The following is a 19,653-nucleotide window of genomic DNA, read 5'->3' as shown; positions in this document are numbered from 1 at the left end:
ACAACCGAACAATTAATCAGCTATCAAAATAGTTTAGTCTAGATTTTCTCTTGATCAACTTATTGCATAATTATTTCAGCTTTACCTGAAATATGAAACGTGAGAGTCAGAGATTAAATGGTAAAACACTTCTCTCTTTTGACGTTTCGTTTAACAGTTGATAACAAGAGACTGTCCTCCACCCAAAAATAAAACGCTCCCATAGGTGTTTGTTCAAGCAGTGTTTTACGTCTCATATTGACGTCCGTACGTTGGGTCGGTACTTCGCTAAACGTCAAGGCCGCGCGCCCCTTTTGGGGGGATAGAAAACAGATGATCCCATAGAAGTCAATGCAATGGATCTTTTTCACAGCAGACATTTTGACTTGTCATAGTAGGAAAAGCACAGCTGAAATTGATAACCTTAACGATGGCTCAGTTCCATCAAGTGTCCCAGTGAGCTATTTCAGTGAGTCAGCATGCACAATACCAGGGCCTCTCCTAAGTGGAATGCAGCCATCATTAATGGTTTTGAATACACCTGTGCTTTTCCTACTATGACATGTCAACATGTCTGCCGTGAAAAAGGTCTATTTTACGTGTGTTTGGATCATAATTTTGACAAATGTTTATGGATTTATTTCTTGGTAAAAAATTGTTTCATACACATCTGATGTTTATTTTCTGACCTAAGCGTTCACGATACATTGATATATTAATACATTAAGGCTGATCGCCATCATGTCCCCTCAGTCTTCCCCCGTATCAGTGGATCAATGACCCAACACGGTGGCCGCATATTGCTTATGTGGAAACACATATCTGATTAAATCACTATTGTTAGACTGAGTGTCGTCTGTAATTAATTTTGTTTTTTAAAATGTATTAATAACAACTGTAGGCTGAGATTGACGACAGTCTGATGCTGCTATAACTGTTAGCAGCCTCCCACTTAAGCCAACGTTAGCTATATAAGTATTGGCGTTTTTCCATTACATAGTACCTGCTCGACTCGCCTCGACTCTACTCGCCTTTTCTTGGTTTTCCGTTACGAAAAAAATTCCCTGGTACTAGCTAACGGGGACTTTTTGTAGTATCACCTCCGTCGAGGTTCCAAGCGACGATACCAAACAGCCCACTGGTGACAGTATCCAAACGTCCAAAGAAACGTCATATAACACGCTCGTGCAGCATAACCCACTCCTCTTCTGACTATCTGCATGTTCATTGTGTTCCAAGTTAAAAGGCGTGTTTAGCAAAAAAACTTTAACATGATTGATGCATGCAATGAATCATCATCAACACAAAGTGTAACGCCATGCATCGCCCTCTCACTTTCTTTCTGTCTGTTCCTTTCATCTTTTGCATCCCCCTCACTGTGTCTTTCTCTCCGTCCTCCATCTCTCCTGGCAGTTACAGCTCATTCTGAAACACTGATCAAAGTACCAGACTTGCCACTCTCAATTCCATAGGGAAGGTGGGGGTGGGGGGGCGATCTATACAGCATAGTATTGCGATATTTTCCGTGGCAATACAAGTATCAATCTATTATTATGTGTTGGTCAGTTTGTCTGCTTGACAATCCCAATTTGCAGCAATACAATTGAAGTGAGATGAACGAACAGAGAAATTGATCTTTTTAGATGAAACAGATGTCGACAAAGTTTCTTTTTGGGGACATCATTTGAAATTGGGAAAAATTTGAAGTTGGAAAAAAGGTAATAAATTGCAATATATCGCAGAATATTGCAATATGTTTAAAATCGCCATAATATGGTATCGTGACATCATTTTCGTGATGACATTGTATCGTGAGGCCTTTGGTGATTCCCACCCCTATAATAAATAAGGGGTCCAGGATCGTCCTTGTTCGTACATGCATAGAATGCGGTGCACGCATACACAGCAAGTAACCATCGGTGTGTAGATCAGTCGGCTCTGTTCTACGTGTATGTGCTAGGGCTGTCAAATGATTCATTTTTTTTAATTGCGATTAATCGTCGAACTTCTATAGCTAATCGCATGTTTTATCACATGATTAAAATTCTGTTATTTTGCATTTCAGAACTGTTTTTAAGTACATATTAACAACGGAAATCAATTATTACCAGTGCATCTTTATTGGGAATAACATGCAAAGAAAAGAAAGTGACTTTATGAACTTGATTTTAAGATTTGTATTTGTTTATTATTTATTTATTTACTGTAAACAAAAGAAACGTGTGACTCTAAGTCACACATTTGAGTGTAGAGTCAATATAGTGTGCAATAACTAAATCATTTTGATTACTCATTGGCGTCCAGTGATCACCTTGCATCACTTTGCAGCAGTTCCAGTTTGGCTGCTTTCCACCCAGATGGTGGAACCGTAGGTAGGCGGGTAACTAACGTTCACCTGAGAATGTTGTAGGGGGAATCGTCATTGTGCTGCGATCCGCCATTTTGACTTCTAATCTAAAGTCATCAGGTTGATGGCTAATCCTAAAGAGGAAGTGAGAAAACAACTGCTGCGCCCATATGGTGAAGGTACCACTTGAGAATCTTGGGAGATATTCAGGGAACGTCCTCTTTGTAATGTACCTCAGTGCATGCCTAGAAAATCCTGAAGCTCTACAAATCCCATCTGGCCTGGGAATTCCTCGGGATCCCCTAAGAAGACCTGGAGTACGCAGAAGTGGAGAAGAGCATCTGGGCCTGCTTCCACTGCGACCTGACCTGGATAGGGGAGGATGGATGGATGAATCCAACAGTATAAACCGGGGAAAATGGTACACTGAGCAATCTCACAGGACATTTCACGGCCCGTTGGTCTAGGGGAGGTTGGTCTGATAGATCCCGGGTTCAATTCCTAGACGAGCCTACAGTCCTTAGTGAGTGTAGTAGAAGTGACTGTTTAGTTTGACTAATAAACATCAGTTAACATTGAACAATGTGGTATATTTATCGTATCTCCTTGCACGGCAGCTGGATTCTTGCGGGATCACATAACACATGAAAATCCATCCTGTCAGGCTTCACATAATGCGGTTGTGTCTGAAGTGGTTTAGGTGTGTGTGATTGCCATGGCGGATGTTCCTTTAATCACCTGCCAGGTATTTTTTTGAAAGTGCCTGGCCTTTTCCAAACGGTTTCCAATGACTGCTTCTCAGATGGTTCTGTGTAACAAACCATCTGCCACGTCAGGTTAATATTTATCAAGTGTGATGCAAAAAAGGGTGTCGTAGGCGCAGGTTCAGGGTTCAAATCCTGGACAAGCTCACAGTGATTCTCCTGTCCACCCCATGTCACTACTACTTAGTCACTGAAAAGTAACTTTTCCAACTGCTTGAATCCAGAGAATGTTGAAACGATACGGTACAGTACAATGATTGTACATTCTTCTTGTTTATGCTTCCTGCAACTCATGACACTGTCTCGCTTTCTGTTCACAGATATTCAGAAGAGCTGACAAAGATGGTGAGTGAATTCAATGATTCTCTTTATTAGTTCATATAATGTATTTGTTGAACATTATGCATTACAGAATGTTCCGAGATTAACTCTATAATGTAACGTAAAAATGACGTGTTAATACATAGTGGGATTTCATCTGATAGGCTCTGATTTACGGTAAGAGGATCCACAGTTGTACACGTGCTACGCAGTATTCACAACATTAGATTTTTGGAGGATTATTGGGGCGCCCTGGTAGCCGACCTGGTTGAGCGTGCGCCCCATGTACTAAGGCTCAGTCCTTACCACAGTGGCCCGGGTTTGAGTCCGACCCGTGGCCCTTAGCTGAATGTCATCCCCTCCCTCTCTTTCTCCCCCCTTTCCTGTCTTCAGCTGCCCTATCAAATAAAGGCCAAAAGTAATCTTTAAAAAAATAAAAAAAATAAAAGAATTAAGAAATTATTAAAACCAAATTCAATGGAAAAGACTTGAAAAAACACGTAGTCCTAATTTGTTCAAATAATGTAAACATCATGGTAAAAAACAAACATTGAATAGTAGAGCAACAATGGATATATCAACCCCGCATTTATTCATTGATGCCCAATTATTGTATGTCTTTTACCATAAAGTTTTAATTGTGCAAAGAAATAAAGCCTAAAAGATTCTGTTTAAGGATTTCACAATATTGAACATAAGAAAAGGCACATCAAGTTCTGGACTAAACTAGAAGTTTACTAAAAGTGTTGCACGTATCTCTTGATTGTCCATCTCTGTATCTATTTTGATCATGATGCAAATTATAATTTCTAAACAGTTTATAGACCTTATTTATTGGTGCCGTTGTTACTATTCACACACAGATGGCACTAATAATATTAAGGTACTAAGGAACATTAAGAACATTAAGTGCATACTTGCGCCCTGGTATAAATGGAGGTAACCCTGTGCTTTTTCAAGCAATAACAAGACAAAATGTCTGCTGCAAGAAAGGGTTTTCAGTAAAATAACAACCTTAGAGGATTGCACAGCCTTGGCGGGGTAAATATGCTCTCTAAATGTCCAGTTCTAGTTCAGTTCTTTTGTCCATACACTTTGCATCTGCAGCTTTGCTTCCAGCGGTAAAAATTCCAACAAACAACCCGTTTACGAACTATTATAGCCTTGGTTGGGAAGGTTTTCAGACAGACGATTGTGTTTCAACACAGACGGTGAGATTTAGTGTTTCTGAAGCCTTGTGTATAGCGGAAAACTACTGAGCACGAAGCTCCGTCTGTCGGCTGTCTGAGCTGCTGCTGCAGTGAGCTGTATTTTTAGCATGTTTGGACATTGAAGTGTTTTCAAAAGCGTAAAGTTTATATAACTGTGTAGCTGTGCCAGTACTTTTTTAAACCCTGTGGCATTGCATGTACTGCTGCTTTCTCTCTCTCTCTCTCTCTCTCTCTCTCTCTCTCTCTCTCTCTCTCTATCTCGTCATCTTCTTCACATTCTTTACATTCATATCTCCCTTTACATCTTTTCCTTTTTCCCCCTCTCCTCTTTTATCCTATCACTGTGTCGTTGACTGCAAGAATTTAACTAATGAAGAAGGAGCATAAAAAAGCTGCGCTTTCATAGCAGCCAGATAGCCATTTGCGTGTGTGTGTGTGTGTGTGTGTGTGTGTGTGTGTGTGTGTGTGTGTATGGAGGGTGTTTCTCTGCTATATACAAACTATTAACTTCTTTGTCTCCTCTCCAGCACAGCTATATTTCCCAAATGTATCTCTGTAAAGACGATATCTGTTCACTTCAACGTGCACTGCCATGGTGGTTTATTTCGATCGTCGTTGCTTAGTCATCTGTCGGACGTGTGTGTGTGTGTGTGCGTGTGCGTGTGTGTGTGTGTGTGTGTGTGTGTGTTCTTGTTTAACTACATTTATGGGATCCAAAAACCGGGAATACAGTATACTTGTGGGGTCAGGACAGCTTTGTGGGCCCAAAATGCTGGACCCCACAAGTTTAAAGGGCTGTTATTGTGTCTTAACTGATGTTAAAATGCACACTTTCATTTCATGCTGGTCTCATCCCAAGCACAGACTAGTTGTTTCAACAATAAAGCAGATCTTTCTCCATCACAAACAAGCTGCAGAATTGGTGCAACTTTATGATAACAGCCTCTTGGGGTGTTTCAACAACTCCATTGCTGCTAGAAACACAGCTGCAAACTGTCTTTAAAGTGGCAAATATGTGTGTGGATGAATCAAGAGAAAGGAGAGACTGAGAGTCGGTGAGGAGCAAAGAGAGAAGAAGAAACGATGGTTATTATGAAGAAGCGTAGTTATTTGATGTAAGGAATGCAGGCTGCAAAGAAAGAAAGAACCAGCGAGCAGAAGCTGAAGAAGAGCTATTTTTATCCTCCTCCTCTCTCCTGGGAACTGTTTTAATGAGTGAGAGAGGGAGAATGGAGATGCTAACGGGGAGAGGAGAGGATTGTTAAAAGAAAAGAAGGTGCGGGTAGGAAAGAAAGGATGACAGAAGGAGAGGCAGGAGGGGGGCAGAGTCTGAGAAGGCTCTCTCTAAGCTAACATTGAGAAAGAGAAAGAAGAGCAGGACGAAGAGAGGAAGAGGAGCGAGGGAATAAGAGAAAGTGTATATCTGACCGCGGGTCAGTAATTGAGGTTTAATTGGCAGAGTTTTGCCTTGACATGGATAGCACAGATTTCAGGGCCGGCCTTCCTGCTCTAAAGCTGCTGAAACAGCAAGCCGAGGAGAGAGAGAGAGAGAGAGAGAATGCGCGCACGTGTGTGCATTATGCATCCATGTCTACTTCATATACAAGTTGCATGCATCGGTGAGCAATTTTGTGTGTGTGCTAGTGTGTAATATAAGAATAAATCAGTATGTAGTATCAGTATGCCCGAGCTTCTTTGTGTGTGTGTGTGTGTGTGTGTGTGGGATTATTACAGCTGACTCAAAGACATTGTTATGCAGCAAGTGGAGTCTTTCAGCAGCCAATAATTCTATGAAATGGTTACATCATTTGACAGCACTTAGTTTACTGTTTGCACTCGCAGCAGCACCTCTAATCTGACACAGTGCACTGAGCTGCTGCTGTTTGAAACTTAATTTTTGCAAGGAAAATAGAAATGTTATGAAATAATAACTTGGGTTATTATTTTAATTACATGTTTTCTGTAACTGGTGACTGACTGAAATCAAGTTGTATTGCACAAAATGTAATTCAACTTTTGCACCATTAATTTGAAACAGGAATTACATTTTCCTAGCCTGGGAACCAGACAAATCTGCGAGCTCGTGTTTCATTTGCTCAGGCAGACACGTCTGGCCCCCCTCACATTCAGACAGCTTTCCAGCTGTCATGTGTAAGATGATGACTGTAGAAGCGTCATGCTTACCGAACGTAACTGGCAGACTGTGTCCACACATCAGGCTCATGAAACTCCGATTACACAGATTATAGATAGACAGACATGTATTGATACTTTTGGAAATTCATCTTGCACCATACAGCTCATCAGACAAACAGACAGACAGACAGACAGACAACAACAGTACCACTAAACCCCCCCGCACAACAACAATACACAACACCAAATATCTCTACATTATAAAATAGTAAAGTGCAGTATCATTAGCACCATTGGGCTATCAATAGTAAGGTGCAACATCATCATTGACATTTTAATATTATACCAATGTGCAGTATTATCACACGGAAAGAATCAGCTTATTTCCCCTAACTTATGCAGTAGTGTAATGCTAAGAGATTATGTTTATTGCCCATTTCTCGCCTAAAATGTTTTCAGAAATTTTTTTTTGTGTACTGTTCAGCTGTAATTGGGGAAAGTCTGTGACCCAGGCACCCTTTATTTTCTTACTTCAAAACGGAACAAGCACCGCCCCAACTTGCATGTGCTGCTCAGAGTTTCATCGTTCCATTGCGCTGATTGGTTGTTGGTCTATTTAACTGCGTTCAAATGCATTTTGGTCTGCAGCGTTGACAACACCCCATGGAAATCAAAAATGACAGAGGTTCTAGACTAGCCCCCTACTCAGTGTACACTGCAAGCATTGTCTGCTGTAAAAAAAAAGCCTTTTTGACTTAATACCATAGGAAAAAGCAGTTACTAATAACATTAATGATGGCTCTGTTCTGTTTAGGTGTCCCAGTAAGACAGTGAGCCGACATGCACAACAACTTCAATGTACCAATGAGTTAGGTGTCTGATAGTCTATATCGACGACGTTTCATTTCCGAGATTGTTGAGAAATTCCGCCGGATGTCCGTCACCTTTCGCTTTCTTTCTTTGCATTCTAAACTCTGGTGGATTTCTGAGGACTATGGTTAGCTGCTCCTCAGATCTCTGCAGGGTAAATCCAGACAGCTAGCTAGACTATCTGTCCAATCTGAGTTTTCTGTTGCACGACCAAAATAAGCTTTGAACGTGCACGTTCCACCAAAATAAGTTCCTTCCTGAGGCTATTTTGCAGAGGCACCGTGGCTCTGCTCGGTGCTTAGCGCCGACCATGAAGATTGTGATTGGTTTAAAGAAATGCCAATAAACCAGAGTTTATTGGCATTTATTGGCATTGGAGTTTTTCTCCTATCCCAGAATGCTGTGTGGACCAGCCAGACCCTCCTCCGTAACGCTGCAGTTTCACGATCCTGGTGCTGTGCATGCTGGCTCACTTTCGCGATAGTCAAATTTCCATCCAAATGTAGCTCAAAGACAATGCAGATAAATGTGCGTTTCCACCCACTACTGTGATGCGAATATTAGGAGTTAGTACATTGAGATGCATAGTTGGGTGCCTTCAAATCATTGTGTTTACCCCCTATCACAAGTCAAAATGTCTGCTGTAAAAAAGGCCTACCTTCTATATAGCACACTATATTTACTGTCCACAATTTCTGCTTGAGCTTTATGCTCTATAAAAGCGTCTTTAAACTGCCATAGTGGAATGAAAAACGTAGTGTCCATGGCATTTACAGTACTTACTTATGCCTGACACCCTATGGGGGGTATAGGCCATCGACAAAGGACCTCCAGAGAACTCGGTCGCTGGCTTTCTTTTATATCCGTGACCAGGTATATCCCATCTTTTTTTGTCTGTCTGAAACTCCCTCTGCCAGGTGTTTGTAGGCCAACCTCTCTTTTTCTTCCCCTGGGAGTTCCACATCAGAGCCTGTCTGGTGGTATTCAACATTGGTTTACAAAGGGTGTGCCCAATCCATCTCCATCTTCTTTGTCCAATTTCGTCTCTAGCTGGTGCTTGCTTTGTCCTCGTCCACAGGTCTTCATTTGGGCTGCCCTTGCCTTTCCTATTCTGGCTTTGACGTCTGTATCTGTCCCTCCCTCTTTGTTGTTGATGCTGCATGTACAGAACAGTCCCAGTCAAAGAAAAAACAATCACCTGTAAGCGATGACAATGATGATTGCAGTGTCTAAAAATCTCAATGTACTGCTCACTATTAAATATCTTTCTGTGTGGGTCAACCATGGTTGTGTGGGGCTTTTGATCCAGTTTTGTTTCTAGAGCCATGTGACTTTGACACCTGATCTAATTAAAGGGAAAAACACTGGACTTTGACAACTTGGTGGAGAGACACTGACACAACACAGACATTTACTATCTGTGTTCTCTTCAGTTAGCGGGTAGGTTTAGTTTTTTTTTTTTTTTTGTTGCTTCTTGCTTTGTGACTCATCAGCCATCTGCTAATTATTGTCACAGTGTTAAAGACATAAAGCAGACGGAGTTAGGGAGGCTTGTTTATCCATGCTGTCAAGACTAGACAGAATTACAATGTCACAGCTAATAGGAGGGTGCAGCTGCTTATGTTCAGTGTGGCCAGACACAGCTCATCACTGTTACATTAATGAAAGTCATTTTGGCTGTATTTTATTTGGTTAGCTGTGCACTCCCTTTCCACCTGACAGATCAACCTGTCCTCTTTTTTTTCCTGGATTGTCTCTTTCTGGTTCTATCTTTCTTCTCTTTTTCTGCTATGGTATAATAGCTCATGCTAACTACTCAGTCCTTTTGTTCTGTCTTAACAAGCAATTATTGAGAGAGATGTAAATGTTCAGAAATGAGAATTATCTGTCAATATTTGCACACTCCTAGATAATGTATAGCAAGTAGGGATGTAACAGTACACTCATCTGCCGATACGATTCACTATTTTAAGTTCACGACACAGTTTTCTCACAGTGTTACGACTCAGGGAATTGGAGGACCCAAAAGCAGAGAGCAGACGAGGTAACGTTTGATCTTGAGGATTTAGTTCTTAAAAAAAACAAGGTTCACACCAACAAAGAGAGTCCCGACTGCAGAGGGCAAAAACTTCGTCCAGAAACTTCAGAAAAACAAGAACAGGGAATCCATAAAACCAAAAGTAGACCAAAAACCACGAAATACAGACAAAAGGAAATCCAGGGAGTACAGAACTTGACGTGACTGACACACAGAGACAATACTACGATCCAACACAAGACAAAGGGAACACAGAGGCTAAATACAAGAGGTAACGAGCAAACAAGGGACAGGTGACACAACAGGTAAAACACATCAGGGCGGGGCAGAACAATCAGACAAGCGGGAAAACGAGACAGGATTCAAAACTAGACAAGACAAGACAGAAAACCAGACTATCCAAAATAAAACAGGAAACAGAAAACATACCCCATAATAAGAATTATCAAAAACAGGAAAACAGAAACATACAGGAACTATACAAAACAGGAAACAGAAATATAAACAACCATAACACACGTTTTTTTTAATTAACAGAATGAGCAGACAAATTTCTGAAAAATATTCCCTTTATTTATATAAACTCTGCATAACAACACGTGTGTCCACTTAACAAAAGTGCAACTGAAATTGTACTTTATCTTAAATAACTAAAATTAAATAAAAATTAATAATTAGATTTCTAAAACAAATCCCATGCCAAAGTAATGAAATACATAGTAAATAAATCTCTTTAAAAAAAATAAACTAAGAACACAAAGTGAAATTTGAAGTCAAACATATAAAATAAAAATTATAATAACCGATTAACGATGCATCGTTACATCCATTACTCCAGTCATCTCTGCTTGAAAGTTTGGTTCTACTTTTTGCGGCAGTTATCATCACTGAGTATCACTTGACTACTGTGTTCTGAATTCCAGGCACATGGGTTATATGATATTCTCTCTGTGGTTGTCATACTTTTAAGACCGCTCCAGTGACATTTTTTTTCTATAAAGAGCCTTGGTCGGTGCCTTTGGCGTTTGTTATTGACACAAAAAGTCTCCTTTAGCGTCATATATAGATCCTTGGCGTCAAATGCTTGACGCTCAGGGGACTCGCGTCTAGCCCTTTGGCGTCACATTTAGACGCGCTCGGTCGGGAATCTTGGTGTCACTTTTTGACGCTCGGGGTCGGCACGTACGTTTAACTAACATGCGGCACAAGAACGGGACAGTGAGGTTCAGGAAAAGATCGTGGGTGGGGTTAGAAAATGTACGTTTCCGCACGAACCCCGGTCTCCTGGGTGAAAGTCCTGTGTTGTTTGACCCATCCACCACCCCAACCAACCTCCTTACTCAGATTTTTTCGTCTTTCATGCTACTCGCTACCGTTGTCGCTCTTAATACTACGTCATCTTACAGCGCCGCGGTCTAGCTGCTGCTCTGCCATACAGAGGCTAAAGGGTGATTTTTGCGTCTGTGTCCGACGCTGAGAGCCAATAACATAAGATAACATAAAATAATAAGGGTCAGTATTTTACGAGTTGGGAGTGAAAAGGGGTTGTCCCTATCACCGTGGCGGCAACTTTCAGCATTGACTGTGTAGAGTGAGTTGGAGAGAACAGAACTGTGAATGTGTTACCCTGGTATTCCACTGAATGCAGAACGTCTGCGGACCGGCTCCGCTGCGGAACGGTTCCGTGCTCCGCCATCCGTCAATACCCACTAGGTTCTGCAGTCAGTGGAAATACACACATTGACTTTAATGGAAACCTAATGACTCCGCCGCCGTTCCGGAGCGGATCCGCAGCCGTTACGCATCCAGTGGAAATTGGGGGTTACCAGAGTAACCAACGACCAATCGCCAATCTATGTTGTTTGCCTGGGGAACTCCTTCTTCTTTGTTTTCGTACTATACGAAATAACTTGTTTTTATTTCTTTCAAGTAATTTATCTAACTTACAAGAGAAGATAACTGGCTGTGTCACTGTTAACAGACTGAGACAGAGAGAAAAGCAAGACATAAATCATTTGAGAAAGACAAACTGACAAGTAGCAGACATGGAGAGAGACAGGAGTGAGAGATGAGGCCTTGCAGACAGACAGCATGATGGCCCGTACCGGAGCATTTAGTTCATGGTTTATTCAACAGGAGCCAGCTGATTCACTGCTGCACAGGGTTTAAAAAGAGAGGCTGGATTACATCTCTGTTAGCGGTCTGTTTCCCTTAAACCTGTTTTTAAGGTCGACGTCATCACTTTGAAGTTTAAAAGAATAGTTTGACATTTTGGGAAATATATGTAGCCTATTGGCTTTCTTGCCTTGAGCTGGATGAGAAGCTTGATACCACTCTCATGTCTGTATGATAAATATAAGGCCACAGCCAGTAGCCGGTTAGCTTAGCATAGGCAGGTGAAACAGCAAGTTTTTACTCTGTCCCATGTTTTATTTTACCAGTTAATGTAATAGCTCCCGTTACACTACAAACTGCCATATTTACCATTTTTTAATGGGATAGAACATGTGAATTAGTGAGCTTAAGGGGCTGCTAGTTGTATTTATTTTTTAAATTTGGATGGATTTTTCCCCCTGCTTCTCGTGTTTATGCTAAGCTAAGCTAATCTACTCCAGGTTCTAGCTCCATGGATAACGCAGACGCAGACTGATAAATGCCAAAGATGACTGGTCCATAGGTGATAAAATGTCCACAATGGGAAAACAAATGTCTTGCTGAAACAACCTTGTGAATATAGAAACATGCATGCTTTATTGCCATATATACCTAAATATTTGAGTCTCTGGTGAGACTAACATTTCATTTTAAAGAATACCATGCACAGCACTCAAATGATCAGTTATGCATGTACAAGTCTCTATCTGGACTAATAAGTGGGAAGGATTTTGACTGTGAACAGTAAAACATTGGGCTCGTCTGCCGGTAGACTCTGCAGCTCATCAGCCAGCCAGTCAGTCAGAATGGTGTCATGTGTATCTAATTACCTGCGCTCTTTAATCACTGACGCCGGTGCTAACGAGCCCCAGAGTGCCGTGCGGCGAGGGAGACGGAGAAGAGACGAAAAAGAGAGGGGAAGTTCCTTGGGAGTGACAGAGATGGAGGGAAAATCGCACAGGAAAGTGTTTTTGCTGTAGGACACGAAGCAAGTCAGGATGTGCTCTTACAGTACTATTATGTTACTTTTTCTTGGAAAAAACCAATGCATTGTTTTCCTTAAATTAAACTATTTTATAACTAAATTGCAGACACCAAGTATGTTGTCGTTGCTGTCAGCTGCCCAATATTCTGCCTCTTCCTCACTGTGACTGTAGATCCAGTTTTGAGATCAATAACCTTGGAGTAAGACGATGCCCACACTAAACCTAAAACTCCATTTACATGTGTCAAAATGACACACATCCATCAATCCATCCATCAATCAAATCACTATCTCATACTTGTAAACCCATCTGACAAAATAAACATATATACACATGATTGGCATTCACATTCAAAATGAGTGATTGCAGAGAAAGTCAGAGGCGATAAAAAAAGTTGTATTCTTCCACACTCAGCCAGTGTGTGTTGGCTACAGGCGGGTTGATCTGAAATTACTTTACTTAAGTCTGTATGGGGCTGAAACACAGAAATAATACCCATCCCACTGCTTACAGCTTCGAACTTTAAAATATAAACTAATAAAATAAATTGTATTTATTTAGAAGCCGGCTGGCTAGCTAACGCTAGCTTGCTAATTCCACCAAGCTTCCATGTTAGACTTAATGAGCCAGACAGAGTGCTTTGCTGGATCATATAGCAGCCATACTCGACCTGACTTCCACTTTTCGTTGAACAGTTTTTTGTTTTTCTTGGTCATGTCTTCCTTTTGGTTTCATCGTCAGGTTTTCTCTAGTGTGTAGTGTCTGGTCTGCTGATTTTGTTACACCTTTTACATTTTGCCGCATAGCGTCTCCTGTTCACATCCCCACCATGTTCTCCACAGTTATTGAACCCGTCCAAGTGGCTAGTGGGAGTGACTGTGTTACCTGGTCGTTTTTTGACAGTTTGCAGATTATCTGTATCGGCGTTTTATTCGCCTGATAAGCGATAAAGTTAATTCGTTAAAAAGTGCGCTACTTTGGCTCGGCTACAGCTCTGTGTCTGTCCGTCTGCTTCGGTTTCACTCACCACGGAGTCTGACTTAATGTCCCGCCCACAACACTCTCTGACTATCGTTTACTGGGTATTATGTTGAAAGTTTCAAGTTTATTAAATAATTGCTTAAAGCATTTAAACAAAGTTTTGTGTTGGAGTTTTCAACATTCCCAAAAAAGGTTTACGATGATGTTTTGGGGCATTTTAGGGCTTTATTTGAACAGGACAGCTTAGACATGAAAGGGGAGAGAGAGGGGGAATGACATGCAGCAAAGGCGAGAAGTAAACGTATATGTACGGGTGCCCTATATATGGGCACTCGCTCTACCAGGTGAGCTATCCAGGCGCCCCAAAATCCTAATTTTGACAAAAAAAATTTTTAATTTTCACTGTAAATGCATATCGGTTCCAAATATCGGTTATCTGCATTGATCCCTACTACTTACATATATTTAATTCATCAGATTGTCAAGTGAACACACTATTGGCAGCATATAGCAGGGAGAAAACATAACCAAGTCATCGGCATACTCAGACCGTTTCTTTGAATTTGCAGGGATCAGAGAGAGTGACTTTTTTTGTTTAATATAACTAAATAGTATCTATGCGGACACCCGGTTTTGCATGATATAACATGGCACCTGTAGTTTTCAGTGTGCATGAGTTAATGCTGCGGTGGAGGAGTGATGTGAAGGAAACAGCGAAGTGAAAAGTAAAAAGGATTATGTCAGGCTCCTTTGGTGGCCTACAGAAGAAAGAGCGAGGGAGGGAGGCGACCAGAGAGGATTGAAGTCTCTTTGTTCACTGTCTTGGTCATCTGGATTTGGATCAAAGGCTGGGAGTTAAGACTCCTTTTTTGAAGACGTTTTCCTCACCTGAAGCTTTCTGCCCTCCACTGAGTCGGGATCAATGCTACCTCTTTTTGCCTCTTTCACTTGATATATTTTTACGGTATAAGAACTGCAAGAGCACAGAGCTGAAATGGAAATCTTTAAAGTACAGAATTGTACTTCATAAACATGTTTTTTTAAGGATTGAGAAGGAGAGGAAGGTTAGATTTGGGCGCAGCGTTTAAAAAAAACAGTCCAATACACAGCCAGAGTAGAATACAATAGAAGTCTTTTATCTTGTGGAGTTTTTTTTTGTGTACCTCAGATATTTTATTATACTTCTAGTCTTATCTTTCCTTTCTGTCCGTTCCACCATCATCTCTCTCCCTCTCTGCAGAGCAAGCTGCACCAAGGCTTTTTAAACCGGGCCTCGGTGCTCATGTGGAAGCTATCCACATTTGGCAGCACTGCTGAAACAAAGCTGAGCCGCCTGTGGGATGAGTGGGCATTTGGCACCCTCACCCTTCTCTTTCTCCTTCTCCTCCATGTCCCTCCTCACTGGACCCCCTTCTACAGTATATATTCTCTACCCCTTCCTACCAACTCTTCCCTCATATTCAACTTTGATCCCTCCCTGTTCCCTTTATCTCTCGCTGTGTTTCCCTCTACTGTTCTCTCAGTTAGAGTATCCTACAGTTTCTTCCCCATGCCTGTGTAATCGTGTCTCTTCTACCCGCGTTTTTCTCTCTCCATCCTTCCTTTAGCTCCTTATCGCCTCTCAAAAGCAGATAGAGCTCCCAGTGTGTAACCAATGGATGTAACAGAGACAAGGAAGGACAGACAATAGGAGAACTAAACCGATTCACAGAAGTAGATGATTATGAAACGCGATGTGAAATGGGGTTTTGGTCAGATATGGCACTTTAAAGGCGCATATCAGCGTAGAACAGAGGTTTTCAAACTGAGGAGATTTGAAGGGGGTGGCAGTTACTTCAAGCTGCCCAATAGCAATTGCAATTTGTGTCAAAATATGTACTCTTTTTTGGAGTCATAACTCAGACTGCCTAAGAGTCATATCACGTTTTTCAGTTTTCTTCATTGTCCAAGTAATCCAGCCTTGGACTATGGTTTTCCCAAGTGAGGTAAAACAAGGATTATAATAGGAGTGACAAACCCCTGGTGTAGACCAAAGCATCAAATATTCAATGGCCTGCAAATCTTGTGGAGTCAACAAGCCTGAACCTTTACACAGTAGTCATCGGACTATTGATTGATGTTAGCAGAAAGGAAAAGACTGAAACCAAAGGCCAAGGAAATTATGAATCTAAACAAGTCATCAGGAACAAAGCAAAGCAGATTCTCAACTGAAGTGCCCAAGGTGTGAAAAAGCAATCATTGATTCACTGATGTGACCTTTTAAACCTCTCTCTCTCAAGCACACACACACACACACACACACACACACACACACACACACACACACACACACACACACATACACACACACACAGAATCTAAACAGACAGTGATGAGTTCCGTTTTGTAGTGTGTCCTCCAGAACAGATTTATTTATATATATATATATATATATATATATATATATATATATATATATATATATATATATATATATATATATATATTAGAGCTGTCAATCTTCCTCTACAATACCATTCAAATTTCATGTGTTATTTTTTTAAATATTCTAATAATATTTGAGTATTTAATGCTCAAATGCAGCCTGTTATTAATATGTACTATACTACTCAGGCTTATGCATTGCCAATTCGACTATAAGCATGTTGTTGTTGTTACACGTTCCGTCCCCTAGAGGGACTTCCAACGTTAGCCTGGCCTTGAAGGCGATCTACGTCATGGCGCATTGGATTTCTGACACACCGCTCTCTGTTTACTATCAGATTTCCACTACGAGCACACAGCGACAAACACAAATCAACAGAGAACTCTGTAATGAAACATTATCTAACACGCGTATTGACGCGTACTCTGTTGTAAAGACTAACGGTACTCGGTTAGCACAATGACATCATGTTAGACAGCACAGCCGAAACTAAGTGTTAGCCACGATGCTAACAGCATTGATAACTAAGCCAAACGGTGCCGTCACCGCTATTTTGGTGATTTATAAGCAAACCTGTTTCTTGCAGATTGTCACGTTACAAGAATACAGCTATTAGAAGGTAATATATGAAGTCGAAGCTACTCTGACAGCTGTAGGGCAGCTGTCTCCATGAAGCTCCTAAGCTCCTATAACTCGCGACGCAGTTACGAATCAAGAACGAGCTAACTAATGATACCATAAGCATTTTGGCTCGGTGGATGTCGATTTTTTATTTATAAAGATTATTTTTTTGGCCATTTCTGCCTTTAATGATAGGAAAGCAATGAAAGGGGGAAGACATGCAGGAAATCGTCCCAGGTCGGACTCGAACCCTGGACCTTCTGCGTTGAGGCATGAACCTCAGTGGCCAGGTTGGCTCAGTGGAGCAGGCGCACATGTACTGAGAGGTTTATGCCTCCAGGGGTTGAATCCGACCTGTGACGATTTCCTGTGTGTCTTCCCCCTCTCTCTCCTCTTTCTCACCTAGATGTCCTGTCAAAAGGAAGGCGGAAAAGCCCAAAAAATAATCAGCTGCGAAACAGGCTACAATGTAACCAGTCTGACAAGCTCAGTGTCTGACATTGTGGAAAGGATCCCTACAGACATAGGCCTTTTTGTTAAAGAGTAAGATCCTTCTTGTTTAACATGAAACAGCCCAGAAAACGCCATCACCAAACCTGTCAGACTCTATTTAAATAAACAATACTTTTAGTGTGTAAAGCCAGCATATTTCCCAAGCTAAATGGGTAAATTAACAACCAGAGTGGTGACTGTTGGAACAGTGGAAAGATGAACCAAGACTATTTTTCATAGTAGACGTAAATTGAAGTGCACAATTGCCTATTAATGTTACATTACAGCTTGTTTCCCCACTGCCGACTGCAGCGGTTTTGCTTAATAGTGGACCAATTTCAAAAATTGTTGTTCTTATCAGTCACTTGGACACAAAAAACATGGGAAAATAGGATCCAGGTTGCTAAAGGTTCATGGCAAGAAGCACAGGTGATCTGCAATATAGGTACCAGGAATAACTGTGTATCGCCAATCTGCATTTACCCACTTGTACTGCTATACTTTCAGCACTTCATTTGGTAAAGGCACACCCAAACTAAAACTGTCTAAAATTACCCAAATGCTATTTATCCATGTTTTGCGTGTGCTTCACATCCCTCTACATCCTTCAAACTGGCTGACACGCAATCACACAAACATTTTAAAGAGATTTTATTCTGATTATGACAGATCATTTGGGATTTTAGTGTGCCACAGGTGCACTTGTTTGCGAATTGTGCCGTTGATCCACAATAATGGAGCCCAAGCCAGATTGAATAATAAAGGTAAAAAACAATGACACTTCAGTTAGCTTTTCAGGATAACTTAGCAACAAGTGTGAATGTCTTCTACAGTATATTTATAATGTCACTATTAATTTTCTTGATGCACATTTGTTCATTGCTTGCAAGGACAACTACGGAGTCACAACTGAACAGAATGAAATCAGCCTGTAATGCGTTTCATCCTCCAGTTACAATCTCAGCGCAGTTTAATGATGTGTCAGTTTTGAAGGAGAAAAGTAATGAAGCATGTGACATCCGACAATGCAGGTTTTGGAAGCAGCATCCATTATCTCGCTGTGGATTTTCTGCTTGTTGCTGGATTAGACCCTTATTAGCAGAGGAAGTACCTGCCACAGCACTTCACAGCATCGAAAAGCTGTGGGGTTACCATAGTGAACGCAACTACAGTCAATGATTGGCAGTGCTGATGATGAGAGGCAAAGCTGCCCAGTGTTTGTTCTTCCTTGAGCTTCATATTGGGGGAGAATCTTTGTAGCAGCGGTTGCTAATTTCTGACTTTTTCACTCTTAATGAGCAGCAGTGGGGAGCTGCCACTCAGGAGAGGGTGTGTGTACTCTGATTAGTATCTGTGCACAGCACACCATCTGTGTGTATTATTGGAAGAGTGGGGGTCTTCTGTTAGGAGTCAGAAAGCACAAGGGGCACTTAAGATATGACATTTACGTACCTCATAATTAACACTGTGGCCTCGTCTGTGTGTGTGTGTGTGTGTGTGTGTGTGTGTGTGTGTGTGTGTGTGTGTGTGTCTATGTGTGTGTGTGTCTGTCATGTGCATAATAACTCTGCCTAAAGGTCTCTTAGGGGAATCAATCAGGATGAAGTAGACTCAAACAGTGACTGCATTTATTTGTGATTTCCAAACTTTGCTTTGTATTATCTGTTACACAACATTGGTGAACCTCTCGAACTGTTAATCACTGGGACTACAGAGCTTACCATACGCATTAGGGGTGGAACGGTACACAGAAGTCACGGTTCGGTTCATACCTCGGTTCAGACATCACGGTTTGGTACGAGTTCGGTACAATAGAGGGAAAAGCAAAACAAAAATGCAGAAGGCAAATTTTTTTTTTTTTTATTGTGCATGTCCAGGGTTTCCCACAGATTCGAAAGCAGTTTGTGGCGGGGGGGGGGGTGTCAGAGTAAAAAATGACATAATTTGGAATTATGGAAACACTGATGTCTCAGGCTGTACCACCTAGTGTCATACAGTCTCTCCCCTGAGCTAGCTGCAATAGCCTGAAGTGTGTGAAGTAAGATGTAAACAATAAGTATCCCAAATCATCTCCAGACTCCATCTGTAACTTGTAAACAAAATAAGACAGTCAGCTATAAAACAGAAAATACAGCATCTCTGTTCTCTGCAAAGACGAACTACATTACCTGATTAATGCAACTTTCTCACGGCGTCTCCCGGCCATTGTTCACCGCAGAAAGCTGCTCCCTGCCTGGCTAAAGCTAATATAGTTAGCCTAAAGAAACAAGGCTAACTGTCCCAACTAACGTTACGGTTCGGAGCCGCAACGCTGGAAAAGTACCACTA

The 19,653-nt window shown here is 41.3% G+C and overlaps 1 protein-coding gene across 1 annotated transcript in view; it reads left to right on the top strand.

The window, feature by feature from the left end:
- Positions 1–19,653, top strand: part of necab2 (N-terminal EF-hand calcium binding protein 2) — a 155,226-nt gene that overhangs the window by 2,864 nt on the left and 132,709 nt on the right. The window contains exon 2 of the mRNA XM_078256169.1: positions 3,411–3,435. Within this exon, the coding sequence (XP_078112295.1) occupies positions 3,411–3,435 (25 nt within the window). The remainder of the gene's footprint in view (positions 1–3,410; positions 3,436–19,653) is intronic.

Source organism: Sander vitreus, chromosome 8, assembly GCF_031162955.1.
Source record: "Sander vitreus isolate 19-12246 chromosome 8, sanVit1, whole genome shotgun sequence".
NCBI classification, from domain to species: domain Eukaryota; kingdom Metazoa; phylum Chordata; class Actinopteri; order Perciformes; family Percidae; genus Sander; species Sander vitreus.
Note: the sequence above shows the minus strand (reverse complement) of the source record. Positions and strands in the feature narration are given on the sequence as shown.